We start from the raw sequence: 25,313 nt of genomic DNA, 5'->3' as shown, positions 1-25,313 counted from the left end.
AAAGACATTTGGGGCATTTTATGTTGCTCTGTAACAATGGAAAAAAGTTCAAAGTGGGATGTGAGTACAGAAAAAAAAACATATTTGAAAAGCTTGCCATGCCTATTCTTCCTGTGATTTGACTGTAATTTGCACTGACTACAATGCTATTCACAGGTAGTGCTCTATGTGAAAGAAGAAATGAAGCGAAATGAGTTGCCAGAAACAGCAGTGATTGGACTCCTGTGGACTTGCATCATGAATGCTGTAGAATGGAACAAAAAAGAGGAGCTGGTTGCAGAACAGGCTCTCAAGCATTTGAAAGTGGGTTGCTTCACTGTGCTGAAAGGAATGGCAATGTCTGTGAGGTTATGATACAGTATGTAGGGTATGTCAGGGAGGGCATTCTATATAATGAACATCATGCAGTGAATGATTCCACTAGTGTAGCCCTATTTTTTGGTAAAAGGTTTGAACAGCAGCTATTTTATCAAAGCATTTAAAAGATAAAGCAGAAATATGCTGAAAGCCTCAGCATAAAAAATATGAAATCGCCTTATGCAGTATAAAAAGGTTGTTGAATGTTTCCATGAAAAATGCTTTCTAAATACAGGCATACCCTGCTTTAAGGACACTCACTTTAAGTACACTCGCGAGTAAGTACATTTCGCTCAATAGGCAAACAGCAGCTCACGCATGCGCCTGTCAGCACGTCCTGAACAGCAATACTGGCTCCCTACCTGTACCAAAGCTGTGCACAAGCAGGGAGACTATAAAGCCTGTTACACATGCGTTATTTACATCAGTTATGCACGTATATGACGATTGCAGTAAAAGTGGGAAAAAGGGAGTGCTTCACTTTAAGTACATTTTCACTTTACATACATGCTCCGGTCCCATTGCGTACGTTAATGCGGGGTATGCCTGTATAGTAACTTGCATTGCTGCTTATACATTTATTAAACTGTTCTAATCCAGACCACAGAAATTTGGTTAGCACCTTCAATGCTTCAAATTTTGGCCTTTGTTCTGTAAACTGCGATCAACAAAGAAATTCCATGGTTTTAAGTGCAAAATTATTGGTACACAGCAGTTGACCTGTTTCATCGTGCACAGCAGTGATGGTGTTGTAATGGAAAGGTGTGAAATATTTGTCTGAAAAATAGCTTATCAGATTGAATAGGTATACATGTTTTCAAGAAGGAGCCCTATAGAAATAATATAATTTAATATAATAAAGAATAGCAGACACTTTGCAATTGTAACCTGGTTTTATCTGGAAAATCAGGAAGCAGGATTTGTCTACTTTATTAACCATTGTGTAGGAGCTGACAGCAAAGTAAGTGCACAATAATCTTTATCGTTTGTAAAGGATCATTGGAAAACAGACATCCTGTACGTTTTCTTATACTTCCATGTCTTCCAGCAATATGCACCATTGCTGGCTATGTTCAGCACTCAAGGCCAGTCTGAGCTGATCTTACTGCAGAAGGTTCAGGAATACTGTTATGACAACATCCACTTCATGAAGGCTTTCCAGAAGATTGTAGTACTTTTTTACAAAGGTATGTAGTACCAACCCCTCCCCCCAGGCAGTAGAAGGATAGGGTGTACAGTGAAAAATTAGATAGATAGAATAGTCTTTGTGCATTGACAAGGTTTTACAGTACCTGTGTAACCCTGTCTTCCCCCACCCTAAGGGAGATATTCTGCGGTTACCTGTTCGGTGCCTGGCTCACAGGAGGCTCAGAGCATCCGCCGGTGGCAGTGGGGATTGTCAGGACAGGCTTTTGGTGCTTAGTACCTTCTCTTCTCGATGCAGCGCCTCCATCCTTCAGGGACCATATTAGAAACAAGGGTAACCACCCCCCCACAGGCCTTCCTTCATAGAAAACACATTAGCAATGGTATAACTGGTTCTTTATTGCAGCAGATTGTACCTCTCTTGCATGGGAGATGAGATGACTATCATAGGCAGTACTTGCTCCTATCCCTTGCAGCTTGCATGTTTCTGTTTGAATCAGAGCCTAGCTCGCAGGACTCATCCCTGGACTTAACCTCTAGGTCTTGAGGCCCCAAAGGTCTATCCTTGCCTCCCATACTCCCTGCAATGTATGGTCTAGATGTTTCCACTTCACTGAGGGAGGGGAAGGAAGGTGAATCAGAGCACTGGCTCCACACTTCCAATTCTCACAAAACAGAACAGAGAACAGGACTAAATTTAGGCTGCAGCCCCTTTTGTACCCAGGGGAGGATCCTAGGTCTGAGCCTCTGATAGGGCAGTACCAGGCATTGGGCCCAACCCCACGTGTCACTCAAGGGAGTCATTTACTGCAGTAGCAAGGAGCATGGACTTAACCCTAACACTGCCTGCGCTGGTTCCAGGGCATATCTGTTACGCAGGGCAGATTAGTAGCCCAGGAGGTACCGTGCTACCCCTGCTCAGAAAGGTGTTAGCTTAGCAGTTACCTTTGCATCTCAGGGTTCTCTAGGTAAGTCTGTGCCGGCTTGTAGTAAAGGAGTTAATAATGGTGTAAGACACCAGGACTTTATAACTTTATTGACATAGCGAATGCGCTTATAGGAACTCACAGCTTGCTTGGTTAGGACACAGGATCTGTATCTGGACTGAATCACACAAGCAGCTTTATTTATATTCCTGTAGTGTCTTTGTTGCTGAACCCTTCTAACATTTGACTGCAGTACAATCACACATTGTTTCACATATTCATATTCCCTCCTTTTGTTGTTGTATTCTCCAGATTGACTGAAGAATGCAGGCTGCTTTATTCTGGCAACAAAGCTGAAGAATGTTCATCCCTCTATAGGCGGCCTGTATGTTGACAGCTGTGGAGCGTTTGTGCAGATAACGCTGTCTCTCTAGCCTTCCTTGGATGAGGTCTCTGTAGTCTCTGAAACGTTAGGATGCTCCTATTCTTTTTTTCAGAGTCTGTTCTGATTTTAGAAAGTTCTAACTGGAAACATAGGGAGTTACCTTTGTCCTTTTCCAAGGCACCCCCTGCTTCTTCCAGTGCCAATTGCATCCTTGAATTTTTTCTTGTACCTCTTCTCCTCTTCTAATTCATGGAGTTTCGTATCTCCATCACTCACCTGCACAGAGAGAACTGAATTATTTTCTTGCAGATTCTTGCATTTTTGGTTTACAGTTTCTAAACTACTGCTAAATCTTTGACAAGCTCTTTCCATGAACGCACCTCTCAAAGTGATGAATACTCTCCTGAGAGGCTTCCAGCTCGGTACTAAGCCTATGAACTTCTTTCTAAGATGCTTCCAACTTGATCCATGAAATTCTGGTCCTTGGCAGCATCAGCGTATGCATTCTCCAGCTTAATTGACATGATCACCATGTTACTCTCCAACTGATGCTTTTCTTTCTCCTGGATTATGCACTTACCAATTGCTGTGGACAGACACTTTTGTAGTGCATCCTTGGCCTCTTGCTCTTTATCAAGTCATCCATAGAGGCAATCAATCTCATTCCATGCAGATTGGAGTACCTGAGTTAAGGCATCTTTACCTTGGTGTAAGGGAGTCAAATGAGTTAAACTCCCTTTATAAGGCAGGAGACTGAACTATGTGTTTCCTGCAGGTGATGTGTCAAAGTCCTGATTGAATAGGGGATACAAGGCAGGAAGTAGCTGCTTTTCAGTGTCCCTGTTGGTGTCTGTTGAGTAACACAGATAACAGAGCTCCCACCCACAGGGATCCAGGCTTGTTGACCAGAGGGTTTTTCCTGGAAACAGTGGTGAACCCAAATCCCCACACAGCAGCGACGCCTGTAATGAGATAGGGCAAAAGACTTACTGGGAGCAGCAGGACTTTACCGCCTGCATCTTAAGTGCCTGGAGAAATCAGAGATGCCGGACCAGAACACACAGATAAGACTTTCTATATGGTTCCCTGGTTGGTACTGTTTTATATGTTTTGGGGTTGGTAACCAGCTTAGCTGGCAGCCCAGATAGGAAGGTACCAGAGTGTACAGTTAGTTTCCCTAAAGGGAATAAGTGTTTCTTTTATTATATATGTTTTTTCTTAAAGGGACAATGCACCTAATATTCAGTTGTTTTTGTGGAAAATAAAACCTCTCATTAATATGGTTTACCCATAAATGCATGTGTGGAATCTTCTCTGACCTCGCCTACAGGCCGCTCCATCATACTTGTTTAAAAGCATCCTCTTTCTTTTCCATTACTCCTGGAACAATTATGTTAGTCATCTTAAGCTGCAGCATATCTCTGTTCCCTTCTAACGCAGGCTTTCCTGATGTTGACGGGTCATCTTTAATTCCTTCTGCAACTTCCATTGTAACTGGAGAACCTCCTTTATCTTTTTCTTTCTCTTTACTTTAAGAAGCCCTGAAGAATCAGTGGTACTGTGTTTACATGTATTGCTGAAGACTGTTTTAAAAGTGGGAGCCTCGATTCAGAAATAGGGAAACCAACCTCCCCAAGAAAACCAGTAAAGAGGAAATGTGTCTTTAAAGCAGAAGCATTGGAATAAACAACAGAAATACCATGCATAACAGTGAGACAAAAGATAGGAGAGCTGACTTTTAGATTTTAGACTTTAGCATCAGTCATAGAAATATTATAAATTGATGGGGAAATCATAGACAGAGGAACTTGCTGTTACATCTGAAACTTTAGAATCAGGCATAAGAATATCACATTGCAGGAATCACAGTGAAAAACAAACACTGGGAATTACTTTTGTCTTTTGAAATGGAGCCCTAGCAGGGGTCCAACCAGGGTAAACAGAGAAAGAGACCAGCTTTATCTAGGGAAACAAAATCTGAAGTGGCGAAAACAGGTACTGCAGGAAAAGCAATTTTTCTTTAAAAAGAGAATTCTTCTCAAGGACAAAGTGGCACAAAAAAAATCATGCCAAATCCTTTGCAGCAAAAAACTTTTAGAATAACTGAACGGGATTTTCCAACATCAAGAAAGTACTTATCTTCCCCCAAAACATGAGAAAGTGGTCTGCTGAAGCGGGCAGGAAGAGGATCAGTTCCGGCAAGGTCAAGCTATGGCCTTTGCTTTATGGGACTCCAGGAGCGGATAGGACCTCGATGGCCATAACAGCAGGGGCAGGTGGCGAGAGACATTGTTGGGGACCCAGGCAGGCGGCCGTCAAGGATCATCAGGGTGACAGGCTGTCGGGGTGGCAGGCCTGGAACACAGGAACAGGACAGGTGAGCAGGACTGGGCAGCAGGACAAAGACAGGGACAAGCTAGTTCATAATCAAGGGCCTTTAATAATGTTACTAGGACTCAAACAGGAACGGAAACAGAACAGAACAGGACAGGGCAGAAAGAGTCTTGACACAAGGAAAGGCAAAAAGGTGCAGGAAACAGGAAATTATAAGGCAGGCAGATACAGAAGACAAGAGTACCCAAGAGGAGACAGAGGAAAACTACGAGCAGACGGAAACAGCAGCACACTCTGCGGTCAGACAAGGAACAGAAGGGGAGAGGAAGAACTCCTAAACTGTGTCAGGATTATTCCTGAAAAACTCCCTCTTACCTGCTCTCAGCGGCTCTCTGGCGACGTGTCACAACCACAACGCAGCGTCAAATGGCAACGCGTTTCTATGGCAATGGACATCACATGACATGGGGGTCCAACAGGGGGGCGCAAACAGAAAAATGTGCGCACTTCTGCAATTCACTTGGTGGCCCTTTTTTCATTTACAGATCATGTTGCCATAGAAACATTCACTGCTTGTGGTAGGTTGGCACATAGGTTTTAATAGCAGATTTTCTATAAATTGTTAAATAGAGAATCAGTCATAACAACAGGAAACACAAACTGGGACAATTTAACGGTACATTCACTCCTTTCAGCATAATGCTAAACATCTTATATTGTCCTGTAGAAATTCTTCCCCCATTATGCTGCCTTCATCTTTTTTTTTTTTTTTTATGTGTAGGTATTGCCTGAAATTGAATCCATGCTTTAATAGAGACATTTCCGTTGTTGCCTCAGGTGCTGTCATGATGTTGGCTTCTTCTAAAATATCTTAAAAGAAAGGATTCTGCTTGTTCAATAAAGAAACAAATATTTAGGATATAATGTGTGTATATATATATAATCAGTCCAGAAAAAAGGCACTCACATACAGTATGTGTAAATAAAGTTGTAATAGGATGCAGATTGTAAGGGTTTCAGCAAGGCAGCACATCTGATATGAGAAAAAAGGACAGATACTCCAAGATCCAAAGGTGAAATGAATTCCTCAAATTTTCGGCTTCCAATGGAGCTTTTATCAAGAGCACCAACTGTGATACAACTGTGAACATATTTATACCCTAAAGTGACTCCTAGAAAACCTGCAAAAAAACTCACTGCTTGAACTCCTGGTGACGTCATGGTTCAAGTGGAAACCTAATTGGCCAACCGGGCCCAGAATCCAAAAAGGAAAACACGGGAGACAGGGGAGGGGGCTGTCTGCTCCTAACCACAACAGAGCTGTCATAGCATCAAAGGCAGTAGTGGATGCCAGATCGTTGATGAGGAAACTCAGTGCAAGTGTCCAGCAATGTTCACGTTCTTAGCAACAATTGGGTAGAGATTCAGAAGCTGCTCTCCCAGCAGGAAAGTAGTAAATAAATGAGTTTGCTTGGCATGAGTCTTATTTGTAGAAAGATGAAAGAAACACAGAGTGCACCAGAAGTATGATTGTATATTAAGCAAGAATAAAAAGTAAGTAGCAACTTACAATTAAGTAAAATTAAGTCAGTGGATCGCAGTTCACTGTGCTTTGAATCAGAAGAGATGCTGGGGTAGTGTGGTGTTCGCCAACTTCAATGTCTGTGTGCTGGAACTGGTTTGATATTTGTTGGCGATTCTGCACGTCCGGGTTGTGTCTCAGCGCGGAGGCTCAGCATGTAGGAGACTGTCGTGTCTCCAGAAAGGCTCCGTCATGCACTGCGGCAGACTCTGATCAAAGATCCAAAGGCCAGGGTGTGCAGCGCACAGCAAAGATGATGAGAGCAGGTCTTGCAGTAAAATTCCTTTATTGGTAAGTCATCTGGATGTGGGACAGCAGCAAACTTCAACGCGTTTCGTTCTAGAGAACTTTTTCAAGAAGTGCTGTATACTATACTATCACAGGTTTAAATACAGCTGCCCGCCGGGTTTTCGCGCCAAAAATGACATCATCCGCATCATCAGGCCAATGAAATCATGTGTGCCGCACATGCGCCGCGCGCCGGAGCTTTTGGGAACGTCTGCAGTCCCAGCCGCACTATCCACGCTCGGCACGTCATGACGTCATGGCCCGTCATCAAACCAATAGGATTCGTCCATGCCGCGCATGCGCCGCGTGCCGGATCACTCTAGGAGCCACCGCAGTCCCCAGCCGCGCTCATCAAGTGCAGTGCGCCTCTCAGGACGGCCCCCACACTGAGAGTACGCCTCTGGGAGCTGCGTGTGCCTCCCTCCTGCTCCCCGTATTGGCGCATGCGCAGACGCTTCCTCCAGCTACCAAAGCGTTGAAGGACCCAATATGTGAATGACCATAACTTGGGGGCCAATAAAACATTAGGTTAGATCCCTATGGGCCACTAAAAGTCACCAGGCAGGCAGCTGCACATAAAAATACACAAAAATTAAATAAAGTTTATATTAAACAAAACTAGTCACTAAACAATTCCTATAAATATTTATATACAAAAAACTTCACAAAAATATATATGAAAAGATTGTTAATAAGCAATATTTTAAGGAAAAATGATAATATAGACAAAAAAGTATAGGTAAACATATATGAGGAAAACATAATCTGACACTGTTATGTGTTTGACAAAAATTGTAGTATAGAGATTGTTTTTATTATTTAAAAGAATTCTGAAAAAATTAAAAACAAATTAAAAAGGTATAATTTAATCTTGTACCTATATCTGAAGAACAGCAAATTGCTTGCTCCTATATGTGGGAGCAGAAGGGAGGCACACGCAGATCCCAGAGGCGTGCTCTCAGTGTGGAGGCCGTCCTGAGAGGCGCACTGCACTTGATGAGCGCGGCTGGGGACTGCGGTGGCTCCTAGAGTGATCCGGCACGCGGCGCATGCGCGGCATGGACGAATCCTATTGGTTTGATGACGGGCCATGACGTCATGACGTGCCGAGCGTGGATAGTGCGGCTGGGACTGCAGACGTTCCCAAAAGCTCCGGCGCGCGGCGCATGTGCGGCACACATGATTTCATTGGCCTGATGATGCGGATGACGTCATTTTTGGCGCGAAAACCCGGCGGGCAGCTGTATTTAAACCTGTGATAGTATAGTATACAGCACTTCTTGAAAAAGTTCTCTAGAACGAAACGCGTTGAAGTTTGCTGCTGTCCCACATCCAGATGACTTACCAATAAAGGAATTTTACTGCAAGACCTGCTCTCATCATCTTTGCTGTGCGCTGCACACCCTGGCCTTTGGAACTTTTATATCAACAGCTGCACGTCGTGGAAGGGAGATTCTGGGAAGAACAGTACGTGAGTACATACCTAGGGCTAACCCAATGAGGAAGGGGGGGGTGTCTTTGGACAACCCACCCCAACCTTCAGGGTACCTTATGCCCACTTAAGGTTTAGTACTATTATTTATTACATACCCAGTCTACACTCCCTTCCATATATCTGGTCCTAGCACTGTTAGAGCACCATCACACATACAAAACTCTGATCAAAGATCAGCTGTGCTATGGACTTGTTTCGAACGTTTCCGTTCTTCATCAGGGTCTCTTATTTGTAGAAAACCCACATTTACATGGTCCATAACCGTAATTGTTGCAGGGTCTGCTTAGACTTTCTGGGATCACCCTGCATGTCCTGGGGTGCTCGGCTTCAACTATCCTCATGTTGGGAGAGGGCCATCATGTCTTTAGTTGAAGTTTGTAATCCAATATAGGGGACACTGTACTTGTGACCCAAAAGTCCAGGCCACTGGTAGATCATGAGTAATGTAATGAAACAATGTTGTATATTTTACAAGAACAATAAAATTGCATATATAAAATGGACCTCTATAATATTCTATTAGTACAGTTAGTTTTTCTTTGGCTCATTTCCTTGTTGATAGCCTACAAACTATGACTGATCTTTGCTATTTTATTTTAGGGGATATAAAGATGACTTGTCTTCTTAAAGGGATATTGAAGAATAAACACATATTTTTGCTGTATTGAAGCGTGTGTGTGTGTGTGTGTGTGTGTGTGTGTGTGTGTGTGTGTGTGTGTGTGTGTGTGTGTGTGTGTGTGTGTGTGTGTGTGTGTGTGTGTGTGTGTGTGTGTGTGTGTGTGAACAATCTTTTCTCAAGTTACTGTAACTCCGATTTTGTGATTTTCCTAACTGTGATTGTTTATTTTCACCCAAGGTGTGCCCTTTGCTTGACCTGTTAATGCAGTAGTGATACATGGTGTCAAAATGCATTCTGAGTTACATAACTATGTTCACATTTGCAATAATTGTTCTGAATTGCAGCCGATGTCCTGAGTGAAGAAGCCATTTTGAAGTGGTACAAAGAAGCACACGTTGCTAAAGGAAAGAGCATCTTTCTTGACCAGATGAAGAAATTTGTTGAGTGGCTGCAAAATGCAGAGGAAGGTAATATAACACATCTTGCTTTAGTATGGGAAATAATGTATGTGTAGCCTGGAGCTCCCGCAGCTCCTTGACACCCCCCTCCCCTTGGGCAGCTCGATCGCGGGTGCCGAAAGACCCGACGGCTGCTTCCAAGGGTGGGGGCTGGAGCAGGGAGCAGCGCGGCTTCCCCTGCCTGCGGCCGGTTGCCGGGGACGCGATCGGGCTGTTGCTAAGGCCGCGATCGCGTCTCTAAGGTCCCGGCGGCTGCAGAGCAGGGCGCCACCATTGAGGACGCCGCCATTGCGCAACAGCTCGCGCATGCGCAGGAATAGCCAGGCGGCAGGAGAGCTCCAGAGAGGTCGCGCATGCGCAGGACAGAGCCAAGAGAGTCGCGCGAGTGCAGGGACTGTTCAGGAGAGGTTGCAATGGCCATTAGGGATTCGCGCAGGCGCAGGAAAGGCGCGCACGCAGCCCCAATGTATTTGCAGCCTCCACGGGACTACAACTCCCATGAGGCTTAGGGGCAAGCACACCAGGTGCCTCAGTGTGGCCAATGAGGGCCAAGGATCTCCAGAGGGAGCATAAGATACATTTCGCGCGCTGAGAACGGCAGTTGGAGCTGGGGAGCAGTGAGGGAAGGAAGGGTGCAGAGAGCATGTGCAGCTCCTGCATCGAGTAAGGTCCCCCACATCCCAAGTAAGGCCCCAACTCCCCACCAGGTTAGTGGGTAAGTGCTGAGGGACGGCCCAGATAGGGACGCTGCCCTTAGTGCGTGGGTGTGTGCTGTCTTGTCAGGATCACGGCTGGCAGGGCTGTGAGGCCTGACAAGAAGGCAAGTTGCTGTACGCGTTACGAAGTTTGCAGTGCGTAGCTGCTAGTGCGTAGCTGCTAGTGTTAGTGTTAGTGTTAGGGTTCAGTGAGTGTCAGGACTGGGATGAGTTAGGGGAGTGGGGCAGGTTATTACCCCGCAGGCCCTAGGAGTTTTCCCCAAGCCACCCCAGGTTGCGGTTCATCAGGGACAGGCCCTAGGTTAGGGTTCCTGTCGCTTTAGGGTTAGTTAGGGATAGACAGGGATAGCGGCGGTTGCTGTTCCCGTGATGCGGTTGGTGTTGCCGTGATTCGGTTGTGTTCCCGTGAAGCGGTGGGACCCTCGTTGGGGTTCCTGGAGAAGTACCTGGATAGGATCAGACGGATGCATCGCACGTCTGACCCTTTTAGACGAGTGTTGCAGGCCCGAGCATCGGAGTGCTCGGAAGGTATTCAATATATATGTGCACCAACAGGCCTAACACATTAATTAGTGACTGCGCAGTCACCCACGTTCTCTCCTAGAGTGCGGGACATTGGGTGGGGATTCTCGGGACACTGGGTGGGATCACCTAGTGTTGGGAAGTGTCCTGCGCGACGCAGTAAGTGTCTCCTCTAGAGAGGGACACAGGTTATGATGATATTGCGTGATCTGTTTTCTTGCATAACACAGTAAAGTTCCTAGTTAATATATATCTGTGTGAGTATCGATTATTGTGATTGTCCTGCAAGGAACCACTCCCCCTATGGTGGGAGCCATCGCAGGTGGAGGCGCTGCATCGTTGGAAGTAAGTACCCCTAGTATAATTGCCCCAGGTTCCCTGTGGCGGAAGCTCAGCCCTCCTGTGAGCCAACAGGTATAGCACCACACTGAGAAGTAGTCAGATACACCTACACACCCCAATCTCACTTAGGGTGGGGGTAAGAGGGCTACATATGTATTTTTGTTCTCTAAATATCCATCAGGAAGCAGACCAGCAGACCATTCTTTTTTGTATTCTTTACTACTGGGTTCTAGATATTATATACAAGATCAATCGAGTTTAGTCTAAGACCTACTGCATGATTCTGTCTGCCAGTATTATCTACAGGAATGCTGTAAAAGGGGGGATTCCTGCTCATATAGCGAGACACGGAAATTCTGTTTACACAGCCTGATACAGCACTGAGGAGGTTAATCCCAAAGAAGACTATCTTTATTAATCTCCTCAGATAACTCGTTAGTTGTATAAAAACCTACAGAGACTCATTACTGAGATCTCTCTGTTAGGAAGTTACTGAACTTTGGACCGCTGCAGAGAGAAACCCTGCACAAGGATTTACAGAACCCTACCCGAGCCGAAGGCAAGTGATTTCCACTCTGTTTGCTATATGTGTTGTTGGTAAGGTGCCTAGCTCCCAAACACATTGATTGGGTGTACTGTATGGAGAGGTGTAGTGAGAGCTCCCAACAGGAGTTAGGGCTATTCTATAGAGGGCGCGCTTGCTGCGCCGTGCGCGCTCAGCAGTTATAGTTGGCTGAGGTTAGTCAGCTTTTCTATAATGGTGCTGCGCGCGCACACTGCAGTGAGCGTGGAACCGGCCGACAGGGCGGAAGATGAGGAAAATAAAGATTTCGCGCCGCTACCGCCGCTGAAATGTATGTGTGTATGTGTGTATGTCTGTGTGTATGTACAATGTTAATAAAGAATTTATTCCAACGTATTTATTTATTTATTATAAATGTAACACACACACAGTACATCACTGTGTCGCTGACACCAAACACACAAAAAGTGTGCGGCACGTGCACGCGCGTTCGCACAGGCACGCGCACGACCGCACACACTATATTATGGGCCTTGGCCTATTTGATTTATTTTCCTGTTAAACCTGTTTGGCTGATCATAAGCTGATTGCGTTAAAGTTGTGGCTAATAAAAGCCCACATTTATTTTCCCCTAAAACATCTCCTGTTCGAATAACCTCTGCACACATCTCCTAAAAAGGCAAACACAACTCTATTTGCCTTCCAAACATTTCTGTCTAATAACCAAATGTAGAGACAATCAGTACAATTTTGGATCAAAGTGAAACTGCTGTTTTCTTTACCATACTGTAGCCAATCATTATAAGTTTAATAAATTAGAACCATACCATAATATTTAAACTGTCTTTTACTTACTGCCAAGAATATTTGCCACATGTGTGGCCAAGTAAAGTTTTTCATATTTTTGTTATTCATGTACTGTATTTAACCATGATTCCTTAGACTTTCTTTGTACCTTTCTTTGTTTTTTTAAGCACAGTTGAGATTTTTATTGGCGTGTTTTTTTTAATGAATTTCATATCATGTGACCACAGTATGATATGAATATGAAAAGAAAAAAAAACTAATTGTATTCATATTGTCCAAACTTTATATCCTTTCATAAAAATTAGGGCTGAATGTATAAGATGCATGCCACTATTTGCGAGGCAAAGCTACCCTCAGAAATAAAATACCCAAACAAAAAAATTCTAACTAGGAATCTACATTGTAAACCATGTAAATGTATTACAAAAATATAAAAATCACTGACCTCAGACATCGCATTAAAATGTCATACCGTTCAGTGTACTCATGGACCGGAAGGATTTGTTAAGGTCCACTAAGAGAACAAAAGATGGATTTTCCAAGGACTCTACACCTTTATTTATATCTACTTATAGTAGACAGTCTAGACAAATTCGTAACATTATTCTGAAACACTGGAATGTACTTAAGCTTGATGAACAACTTAAGACATACGTTGATATACCACCAAAATTTGTCTTTAGAAGGGCTAAGACCCTGAGACATTATCTAGCACCAAGTTTATTGCAGACCTGTGGTAAGACTAATGTTACTTCTAGGATTAGAGGTTTTAAGAAATGTGGAAATTGTAATATGTGCCGATATGCAGTTCCACTTAAAAGTCTAAAAAATGTTTACACTAGAGAAAATTTGAGGATTCAATCATTGATCACATGTAATTCCAATTATGTCGTATACATGTTGAAATGCGGCTGTGGCAGTAAATATATAGGGTGGACGATACGCCCTCTTAAGCAAAGGATATCAGAACATTTGAGATCTATTAAACAGAAGGATGATAAATATCCTGTCTCTAGACATTTCTCTGCGTGTCCCTCTGGCAGGATTAATATTTTTTCTTTTTCTGCCCTTGAGTTTATCAAGGCACCCGTCAGAGGGGGAAATAGGGAGAATATCCTTAACCGCAGAGAAATGTTCCGGATACATTCTTTGGGATCTATGGCTCTGCGAGGGATGAACACGGACTGGGAACTTAAGCATTTTTTGTCCCAGTGATTATGGTGTTCATCCCTCGCTGAGCATATTGCTGTTTATTCTTTCTCCTGATTGTGATACGGTTGTTGAACATTTGCTATTTTGTCATTATATATATGTTATAGTATCGGGTTCTATATCTTTAGGTCTTATAGATTATATACATTTATTATGATCATTTTCATTGAGATCACTAAACAATTATTTATAGTAAATACATATATGTTTTGTGTAGTCGCGAAATGGTCGGATAAAATATCCGTCTCTATGTTGGTTATACAGAGAGACTTTTTGTCAGTATTGTTAATAGTTTAATATATAATACATTTTCAATCAAAGTTTTTAATCAATATATGTTTCTCTGTCAACTACCGTTTTCTATCCCTTTTTACTTTTATTTTTTCAAGCAATAAGGGTTCGTTATGGCCTATACATATACATATTCAGCATATTGTGTTTATATTGTATTTTTTTGTATTTAGTTTGTTCTTTATATTTTTATTTAGTTTCTTTTCATATTTTTCTCACTTTCCTATGAGTTTGTTATGTCTTTACTGTACAGACATATGTTATCATGGTCTCTATGGCAATGTGAGATTGCTGCCTTTGTATATGTGTAGGTTAATGTGTGTCTTGGGGTCCTCTCAGAGGTAGATGGCGCTGTGGGGTTATTCCTTGTCTCTTAGAGACACCAGTGAGTCTGGGAGTCTCGTGAGATTTAGGATTGTTCCTCGTGACGTCACTTCCGGTTATGGACACAATCGGGACATATTTATCTGTTGTTGCCTGCATTGACGTGTCCTCCAGGCTAGGTGGCGCTGTATGCTCTAGTTGATTTGTCTCCTGGGGCTCCGGCTAGACAGGTAGTCTCGCGAGATGCCCGGCTGGTTCCGCTGACGTCACCGATACCGGAGGATGCGATTAATTTAGGTAATTAGAGTGTGTGTATATAAGTATGTGTTTGTTGTAATTGGGGCATACTCTTTAACAAAGGGCCTACCCCGAAACGCGTCAGAGTGGGTGGTTGCTCCTTTTTATGGTGTCTCCCCTTGTCGACCAATAAAGTCGTTTTTAACCTATGGTGGGCTGGTTCCTGCCATTTGTCCCTGCGCTGTGCTCCACTTTCCTCCCTAGAGGCTGTTCTCTCCTGATCTCCAATCAAGCTGGATGCACGCCTACTTGGATTTCCTGCTGTTTGTCATCACTCTACATTTAATAGTGAGTGGACTGTGGTATTACTGGCTGACTTCTGACTGTGTCATCAATATTGTTCAGTGACTTTATCTGAGTGTGGTTGGTTAAAAGGGGACCGTCTGCCTTTGGCGTTGTGTCCCCTTATTACCCTATAAATCCCACTCTAGGATTTAAGCTATATTCGGCAGTCACGTGATTATGAACTTTAGATTGGGATGACAATTGATGTCAATTTCTTTGGAGCAGCTTTGTTTCATTTTTATACCCAGGATCAAGTATTTTGATGTCCGTGGCTTATGGAACTTATTATATGATATACCTGCAGAATATTTCTGTTGCACCATGATTGGACTCCATGTCCTGTTTTACTCATGGAAATAAATTCAAAATGTTATGGCCCTGGATCTCCGAGGTACACTGATACCATATATCTGTAGGTAGACATACATTTTTGCCAAATAGAGGCCTCAAATGAATAGGACAGCTTAAGGCTCTTTATACCTGAATCCTTCAGGGCTGAACGCAAAAGAGGCATGTCCTCAATGGCCCATACAAAGTACTCTCTAGCACAATGCTTCCCAACCTTCTTAAATTGTGCACTCCCTGCTACAAAATACTTGTGCTCCTCAGACTATTGCTAACAGAACAGTTTGACTGATCCCAGCCAACCTCCCTCTGCATCTTTATAGTAAATAACTACATTCATTTATTCACTTAATAAATGCAATGTTTCAGCCCTGCGCTTGGGAGTTTCTGGCTCTGAGCAAGACCCCCGAGAGAGGGGTGAAACATGTCATTTATTATATGACAATATAAATAATCTTTGTTGTTTACTATATTTGGAGTGTTGCTGCATTGTTTTGCCTATCCTTATATACTCCTTTTAGGGCTCTGTGCAGTCCCCTAGCAGTATTACAGTAGCACACACTGATAAACTGCACATTTTGATTCTTACGTTAAGATTGTTCCTTGAATGCAGCCTTTTTAACCCCTAAAACACCACCCTCCCTCACCCACTACATATTTAGGGCTACCCTCATAATTAAAAAAACGTCTGATCAGAGTGGCAACGGATTACTCCCTCCTATGACATGTACATTGGCATGCTTAGTGCAGTGAAAAGCATTTATACTCCTTATGATAATCAGAAATATGCCTTTTCTTTAAGTAACACCCCCCACCCCCCTCCAAAAAAAGATTGACCCACAATTGATTTTGGAGACTAACCTATTAATACCATCCTTGTGAATTTTGCAGGGCATGAGAATAGTGCTGCCCCCTTATTTGGGCAAAGGAGAGGCACTAAGGGGAAATGGAGAGAATAAGTTACCATTTTGATGATTCTGGAAGCTCTTTCCGATGAGCTTTCATAGTCCACCATATTGTTTCTCCATCTCTTGTTAATGATGAAACCTACTCCACTGTAATAGAAGTGTCCTCTTTGAATCTCTTTTAAGATCAATGCAGCCTTCATCTTTTCTTCTTACTTCACTAAGGCCAATAATATCCTATGTAATCTTTTCAAGTTACTCTTCCGGTTCTTGCAGTGCTTCTTCAATGTAGAAAGTCAACAACATGTGTAAGTAGCCAGATTTAGGTTTCAATTACAGCTTTTGATTAACCCCCAGAAATTCTTAGCACCCTCGGCCTTCATGCCTTCTTCCTGAACGCTGTCAAGCCCAGGGACAATCCAACCTCAAGAGAATGAGGCCATTGCTTTTTGGTGTGTTTCATATTTGAGGATTGAAGCCTTATTTTCTATGCCAGCCTCATTTGCATATTGGGAAGTACATTTCCCACTTTAGCTGGGTATATTGTTCAAGTTTTCATAGTATGGCTAAACCTACCAGCACAAGTGTGTGTATATATACATTTTCCTGAACACCCGTTGACACTTTCCTGCCGCTTTGAGGCAGTGAGATAAGGATTTGAGGAATATCTACATCTATATCCGTCACCATCATCTTCACCCCTCGTCGATCCAGTGCTGGATGAAGGCCTCCACAATCATCTTCCAGGTACTGCAATTGCAAGCCGCTCTTCATGTTTAAAACTTAATTATTGCATCCTCCCATCTTATTTTTGGTTGTTGTCTTGATTTTTTTGATATCCCTTGGGATCTAGTCAAGTACCATCCCTCTTCAACGTTGGTAATTTCTTCTGGCAAAATGTTCGGCTTCTGCCATTTTAATTTCTTCACCCTTGTGATGTCACAGAATTTTTATTGTTTGGTTTGGAGCTCATTCATTATTCTTGTTTCTTCCAGTAATACACAGCAGACATCTCTCAGTACTTTTTTTTACTTGTCTGAAGCTTCTCAATTATTTTGGCTTCTAGGTCCAAGTTTCCCATCCATATGTGAGCACAGGCAGGAAATGCTGGCCAAACACTTTCCTTTTGAGGCACAGTAGAAGGTTCCCTTGTAAGATTATCTTTCATGGTTTCGTAGTTGAGGTTGAAAAAAGACATACGTATTTCAAGTTCAATCTACTGTATGCTAAATTTAGACGACAGATACTTAATCCTATATCCGTACTTACAGTATATTGGTCCAGAGGAAGGTAAACAAATAACTCCAATCTTGCCTCTTCCAAATCCACTTAATCTTATCTTCTTTCATCTGAAAGGTTCCCATCTATTGATACTTGCTGGCCATGGTAGACCTAGACTTCAACTTGTTCTAGTTCATTTTTTTCCATCTTTGCAGAATTTACACATTTGTTGAACATCATTTTGGTAATGCTAAGTTTCATATGGAGGCCCACCTTCTTATTCTCTTTGGCGAGCTCTCTGATTCTGCAAGCCATTAGTGACTCAACTATTCAGCATTGATTTTGAGTCCCTTTTCTTCCCAATTTAAGGTCCTGAACAATTCAAGTGTTGCTGTAAAAAGCTTTGATGACATGGTGTCGCCCTAACACTCCTTTGCTGATCCTTATCTTGCTTGTATCTTCATGTAATAGATGTTATGACATTCTCAAATGTTCCTTAAACGATCAATGTGCACTTTATCTTTTTAATGCCTTTAAAACTGTGGAGGTTTAGACAGAATCAAATCCACTTTGAAATTCTGCTTTTTCTCTAGGCTGGACAAAGTGCAGGGTCTTTTGCATTTGATTAGTGAGTACTGTACATATCTTTGTAAAAATCTTATAAGTGATTGGAAGTAGACAGGTCTGTAGTTCTTAAGATCTTTTTTGTCTCCTTTCTTTTGGATTAGGAGAACTATGGCATTGCTCAATTTTTCTGTCATTTTCCTGTTCACGTAGCACGTAAAGAGTTTTGCAAAGATTTTCTCTACTTCATCCCCAGTTTATTTCAATATTACAGATGTAACTCCATCTTCTCCTAGGGCATTCCCATTCTTCATGTATTTTATTGCCTTTGCCACTTTTCTGCTTGGATGCATCGAACACAATTGGTGATTTTTTCTTGTTCTTCCTCTGTGTAAGGATTCCAGTCCAGGGTTTGACTGCAACTCACTCTTACATGGCTCTAGAGGTTCCTGGCAAACCTCTCCCTAGACCCTCACCCCTGAGTGATTGGCTGCACCTGTTCCTCGACTTGAGTTGCAGCTTGCCTTGTTGCTCACTGCTGGGCAGCTCTGCACCTATTGGCTCTCCTTGCCATTTTGGGTCAGCCTCTTCCACCATGAAGGGGCTGAGCACAATTCATTGTAACCTGTGCTTGTCATAAGCACCTCTGCTTTGCCTGGCCTGTAGCTATTCTGTTGCTGAAGCCTTCCCTGTGCTGAAGCCCCGCACTTAAGCCTTCACAGTTCCTGAGGCCTTCCCTGTGCTGAAGCCCCTGCGCAGAAGCCTTCTTTGTTCCTCAGGCCTTCCCTGTGCTGAAGCCTTCTAGGTTCCTGAGACCTTCCTGTGCTGAAGATTTCTATTTTCCTGAGGCCTATCCTGCCTTCCCTGTTTGCTGAGGACTTCCCTAGTACCGGCCCCAGCCTGTGACAACGACCATCGCTCCTGTGCCGCCTGCCTTAACCCCAGCCTGGATATCGACTAAGCTGCTATCTCCAGCCCTTACCTCGCTACCCACGACTATGGAACCCACAATCCGGACCCAGCTTAGCGGCTCCAGGTCAGTGTTTCATTATCCCCACCCCAGCCCTACCGTCCGGTCCTGGTTTGTGGCGAGCACATCTGTTACACTCTGCTGGATTATTCTGTGGTATCTGTGTTCTTGTACAATTTCACGTAGAAGTCCTCAACTCTCTTTATGATAAGTGCATAGTCATTTATTGTTGATTTGTTATCTTGTTTGAGTGCAATGATTTGATCCTTCCCAATCATAAGTCACTGATTTGTCGTCTAAGCTTTTGTTCTCTTCAATGATCTTCTTTACCATATCACAGTTACATTTGCTTACATCTTCAGATGCACTTGCTAATCATCTTGCACAGCTCTGCATATTCAATTCTTGAGTCTAGGTAGTTTTTCATTTTTTGTCATTTACTCAGTAACGGCTTTGTATCAATTTTATATTTTCTTATCCTGTTATTTGTTAGCAATTCCTCCAGGTTTTTCTGTGCTTTAAACTACAATCTTCATAATTTTTTCAGAACTGTTGTACACACACATACAGTACATGCATGCATGCAAACACACGTTAATCTAAACAGAGGGTTGCTCCTCCTATCATCCGGCATCTCCGATTCATCCCTGTGGCCTGAGGGAGAATCTGACTTTATCAGGTGCCTGGGTGAATTACAGCTCTACGGCTGGCAGAGTGTACCTGGTATGTCAATAGGGCCCTTGCAGTACAGGCTTCGGCAATGTTCTAGTTACTTTAATAGGGCATTCTTAAGGTTTACTGCTCAGGCCTTAAAACATATTGTGTAAATTAGTCTTTGATTAAAAGTGTTATGTTATCTATGTGTAGCCTGGAGTTCCCGTGGCTCCTGGAGACCCCCCTCCCTTGTTGCAGCGCGGTCGCGGGTGCCGAAGGACCCGACGGCTGCTTCCAAGGGTGGGGGCTGGAGCAGGGAGCAGCGCGGCTTCCCCCGCATGCGGCCGGTTGCCGGGGACGCGATCGGGCCGTTGCTAAGGCCGCGGTCGCATCTCTAAGGTCCCGGCGGCTGGCGAAGAGGGCGCCGCCATTGAAGACAGACTCGCGCATGCGCAGTGATCGCGCAGGCGCAGGTAAGGCCCCAGAGCTAGGGAAAAGTCGCGCGAGAGTAGGGAAGGTAGTGAGAGAGTCACGGCAGCCCCCTATAGCTTGCACAGGCGCAGGGCAGTGGATAGAAAGCCCGCGAAGCCCTAGCCTATTAGGTGAGGCTCTGAGCAGGGACTACAGATCCCATGAGCCTCTGTATGCCCCATGTGACACCAGGGAGCCAATAGGGCTTAGGAAGCCTCAGCAGGCAAGTGGATACATTTCGCGCGCTGAGGCCACGTTAGGCAGTCAGAGACCGGAGCAGCCCAGGGAAGGAGGTAGGGTACAGGAGTCACAGACTCCCTGTACTAGGCCAGCACCCCCAGGGTCTGAGGTAGCTAAGTACCCCCTGAGAGAGAGTGTTGCCAGGGACTGCTCTAGAGAGAGGGACCCTGTCACTCAGTTTAGTCAGTTGGAGCAGGGGAGCTGTGAGGGAAGGAAGGGTGCGGGGAGCGAGTGCCGCTCCTGCGGCCCTATAGGTACCCACACCCCAGGTAGGCCCCAACTCCCCCACTAGGGTAGTGGGTAATTGCTGAGGGAGGCCCAAGATAGGGACGCTGCCCTTAGTGTTGTTAGAGTGCTGCCTTGTCAGAGTCACGGCTGTCAGTGCTGTGAGGTCTGACAGGCAGGCACCTTGTTGCGCAGCACGTTAGTTGCCAGCATCCAGTGAGCTACAGCTTGCTGCTGTAGGCGCTGGGACTCGTAGGTATTAGTGAGGCTGAGGGGACCCGGAGAGTTAGGGGAGTGGGACAGGTCATTAACCCCCTGTAGGCCCCTAGGAGTTTCCCCAAAGCCACTACAGGTTGCTGTGCTATAGGGACGGCCTATAGTATAGTGCGTGCCACTTAGATAGATAGGGACACAGCGGCTGCTGCTGTTCCTGTGAAGCGGTTCGGACCCACGTTGGGGTCCACAGAGACTATTCCAGAGTGGGACCGCCCTGGCGGTCCGCGTGCCAGGAGTTCGGTTGGAGGATCAGAAGGAGTCATCGCCCGACTGATCCTTTGTGAAGTGTTGCTGACCCGAGCATCGGAGTGCTCGGCAGGTACCTACAATCATAAGTGCACCACCGGGCCCTTAGCTTAAATAGTGACTGCGCAGTCACCCATTGACTCTCTCTGCAAGAGTGCGGGACATTGGGTGGGGTTCTTTGGACACTGGGTGGGATCACCTGGTGTTGGGGAAGCGTCCGGCAAGACGTCGCGGTTAGTGTCTCCTCGTGAGAGGGACACGGGTCATTATGAATGTGATGAGTTGTTATGCATGTTAGTAAAGTCACTAGTTAATATACGTGCTGTCTATGTGATTATTGTGTTTGTCCTGCGAGGAACCACTCCCCCTCTGGTGGGAGCCATCGCAGGTGGAGGCGCTGCATCGTAAGTGAATACCCCTAGTATAATTGCCCCAGGTACCCCGTGGCGGAAGCTCAGCCCTCCTGTGAGCCAACAGGTAATGCACAACACCGAGTAACAATATATGTTTCCTGCACCCCCACACTGTATCTGCGATTGGGGGGGGGGGAAACCCGTTACATATGTGAAATCTTAATTTAAAGCAACACTGTCATTCAAATGTTTTGTTCAGGTTGGAAGCATGTGGAACCTCTTTCCTCCATTAAAAAATCTCAGCTGGATGTCACTAGGGGGAAGCTTAATTAATCAATTTGAAGTACCGTTACTGTGTATTAATATGCGCTCCCATTTCCCTTTAGTTTATATAGTATCACTGAACAAATTGTACTGTTGCTTTGTTTAGCTCCTATATCTACATTTTATCCTCAGAAGGTCAAGGCTGTAGTTTTGTACAAGGGTAGAAACATGCAGCACTACATCATTTTTTTAAACTTTTTTTAAAATTTTAATTACAGGATTGAAGCAGGGGGTCTCTAGAGCTGCTGTGTCAATTTCAGCTCCGGGAACCCCCTATTTCCAGACATACTTCTGTAGAGTGGGGGTGGGGAGGGGGGCGCAGTACCTTGATCACGTAGGCCAATAGGAAGCCACAAGGGATGACGTCACGGCTTCCAATTGGCCGCAGAACATTTAAGCAGCCATTTTGTCAGGTTCCCTGGCTGTAAATACCAGTACCCCATACTGAGGTAAGAATCTCTTGAAGCAGGGGGTCCACAAAGCTGAAATGAACATAGCTCAACTCCGGAGACCCCTGCTCCCGTCTTGTAATGTACAGTAGCAATTCTACATGTTTTCCTGTTTTAAAGATCACAAAGAAATGCAGTTGAATATTGCCACCTAGTGGGTAAAAAGTAATTTTTATTTAGCACCTTACATCAATTGGCCTTTACAGTATTTACTCTATTAAATTGCATTTTGAAGTTTATGCACCTAAAAACATAAACCCAAAGCAGAACACAGATTACAAAACAGTTTAGAACAGAAGTTCTTCAAATCACATGTACATCATGTTTGTGGTTAACAACAAATCAGTTGGAACTGCAGATACGTGGAAAACAGGAACAATAAACAAAGGTCACGTATCCGATTGCATGAAATACTTGACATCTTTCATGTATATGCACTCTCAAAGGCACCTCTAGTTCTGGTAACGTTCCTACAGTATGTCAAGTACATTAAAATCTAATTAATTATAAATATTACTGCAAACATAATTTGACATTTCTAAAAAAGACTACGGCATGCTTGGAGTTTCTTGAAATATTCTCGTATTTATAGAATAGTTTATTTGTTAGAATTTGTAACAAACACAATAGCTGTTGTATTTTCAAACAGTGCGGGAATATCCAAATTGAATTGGAAGTTTAGATTACTCAATAGATCAACAAGTTGGCAATTTGTCGTGGTGAGGTGATACATTTATTTGAACTGTATTTTAATATTTCAGTAGTTTGATTTTGCCCATGTATTTTTTATTTTTTCAAAATATTCGAATGGTAGTGTTTTGCAGCAAGATTCTTTATTTTTTTTAATTTTAATTTTTTAAAATGACCTGCTTTTAAACAGCATATCAGGGGAATCATTAAGACACACACACACACACACACACACGGACGCACACACACACACACACACACACACACACACACACACACACACACACACACACACACACACACACACACACACACACACACACACACACACACACACACACACGTGTGTGTGTCTTAAAGATTCCCCTGATATGCTGTTTAAAAGCATGTCATTTAAAAAAATAAAAATTAAAAAAAATAAAGAATCTTGCTGCAAAACGCTACCATTCGAATATTTTGAAAAAATAATATTTATGTGTGTTTGTTTGTGTCTTAAAGATTCTGTACCATCTTTCTTCAGGATAAGATTACGGCATAATTCCATTGGGGCAACATTTACAATCTGAAAAGAGATATATCTGATACCTATAGTGATGCCTCCTCTTAATCTCATCGTATCACCTACTATTGCTTTTCATATGTTACATTTGTTCCTAGATGTAGGACTTCTTTATTTTATCTTTATATCCTATGTCATAACACACCCATGAATATATTGAAAAATTGTAATAAACGCTAATTCTCTTTTGTGTTCTCTAGAATCAGAAGATGAAGAAAACTAAGCCAATTCCACACAGCACAAACTCAAGATTTTATCAGATTTGTCTTGGAAATCCTATTCAATCTGAGCAAAGGCTTTAATTCAGTGTTACACAGAAAATGATAGATGAGCAATTCCGTTTTTGTATAGGAAAAGTAGTTTTAAATGGAGCTCTCCGGCATTAGGCACTTCAGTTGGAACTCTAGCTCTCACTTATTTTACATGATTTTAGGCAAAGCCGCTCAGCCAGGAGCCATGAAGGAACCGACAAATGGAATATCTATGGACTCCTTTATTATTAGTGTTTTCAAGCACCGTGTGAACAAACTCCCTACTGTCTGATGTACAGTTCTTTAGTTTGTAATTGTAGCTCAATATTTGCTTATGTATGTGAAAAGAACACAGATATTATTTTGCTTTAAATAAAAGGCTTTTTATATTAGCAGTGTTTTAAAAAATAAATAAATACATTTTACAAGTGATGCATGTTTTCTCCCTGCAGGATTCAAGGTTCCATATACTGTATATATGGACACAGATGTCCTTAGGCCATTAGTAGACATATTACTTCATATGTTGATCTATTTGTGCCAATAAAAAAAAATGATCTCAAAGCGCAAAGATCAAGTTTAAAAAAACCAGGATATTTATTGTATTTATTGTGATTTGTATCACTAATCTTTTCAAATGATATCACATTAAATTACTACTAAATTTATCAAACCTAAAATAAAACCAATACAAATGTAAATAAGTAAACATTTTGTTATAAAACAACAACTCTTGCTTAGCCTCTGAATACATGATGGTGCAAAACAGGTATGTTAATTATATTCAGTATACATGTAACCTTTAAACTGCTCTAATGATGTACCAGGTACTGTATCTCATGGGCACTTGCTAGTTTTTCAAGGGATAACCAGGCTGGCGGCTTACACAGAGTTACTTTCCATTTATGGCATCCAGGCCTGGAGCGCTCACAGAAGTGATGGAGGTCCGGTGGCTCTCTGGTACAGTGCTGTAGTTCTACAGCTAGAAGGGGCTGCAGCAAACTGCAACCCAACTGTACTATTTATGTTGAAATTAGGGATTAGGTAAAGCTACTAAATGTCTGGTTTTACCCAGGACAGCCCAAGTTTACCAAGTTCAGTACAAAAGTGCAGATAGGTCAATAATAACCAGAAACAGCAAAAAAAAATTCAAAAATCACCAAACGATGCTTTATTTTAGATAACGCACCAGAGGTTACCGTACATATTTATAGAAACTCACTGAACATGGAATTCCTGACTCACCGGTTTAAAGAATGACCAAGAAATTACCAAGAAGCGAGTGTATGTACATGTATTTTCCCAGGCAAATGGTCGGATACAGGTGGCTGCATCTGTAGATTATTTCTTTGTTATCTCTCACACATGGCCTGGCTCAATTCTCTAAATAGACAACTGTCCTAAAGCTAATCTTAATAAATTGTACAACATAATATTACAAAAGCTTTTTTGAAGTCTGCAGTTAATATTTGATGCACTTTGAATAGTTTTATTTCTTCCATGATGCTAGTGTTGCAAAGGTTTCCCTCCCCCCAGGAATTTCCCACAGCACAGGACAATATACTGTATAGCTTCCTCTGACTATTCAGGGCTAAAATAAAAACACTAAAAAAAATAGTCATAATGTTTTTGAACTAAGATCGTGGTTCATTAAATGTATT

The 25,313-nt window shown here is 43.1% G+C and overlaps 1 protein-coding gene across 1 annotated transcript in view; it reads left to right on the top strand.

Moving 5' to 3' along the window:
• BZW2 (basic leucine zipper and W2 domains 2) overlaps positions 1 to 24,044 on the top strand; it is a 70,809-nt gene extending 46,765 nt beyond the window's left edge. The window contains exons 10-13 of the mRNA XM_075587206.1: positions 157 to 303; positions 1,406 to 1,544; positions 9,477 to 9,599; positions 23,602 to 24,044. Coding sequence (XP_075443321.1) covers positions 157 to 303; positions 1,406 to 1,544; positions 9,477 to 9,599; positions 23,602 to 23,624 — 432 coding nt within the window. The 3' untranslated portion in view covers positions 23,625 to 24,044. The remainder of the gene's footprint in view (positions 1 to 156; positions 304 to 1,405; positions 1,545 to 9,476; positions 9,600 to 23,601) is intronic.
• The last annotated feature ends 1,269 nt before the right edge of the window (positions 24,045 to 25,313 follow it).

Source organism: Ascaphus truei, chromosome 2 (genome assembly GCF_040206685.1).
Source record: "Ascaphus truei isolate aAscTru1 chromosome 2, aAscTru1.hap1, whole genome shotgun sequence".
NCBI lineage: Eukaryota > Metazoa > Chordata > Amphibia > Anura > Ascaphidae > Ascaphus > Ascaphus truei.
Note: the sequence above shows the minus strand (reverse complement) of the source record. Positions and strands in the feature narration are given on the sequence as shown.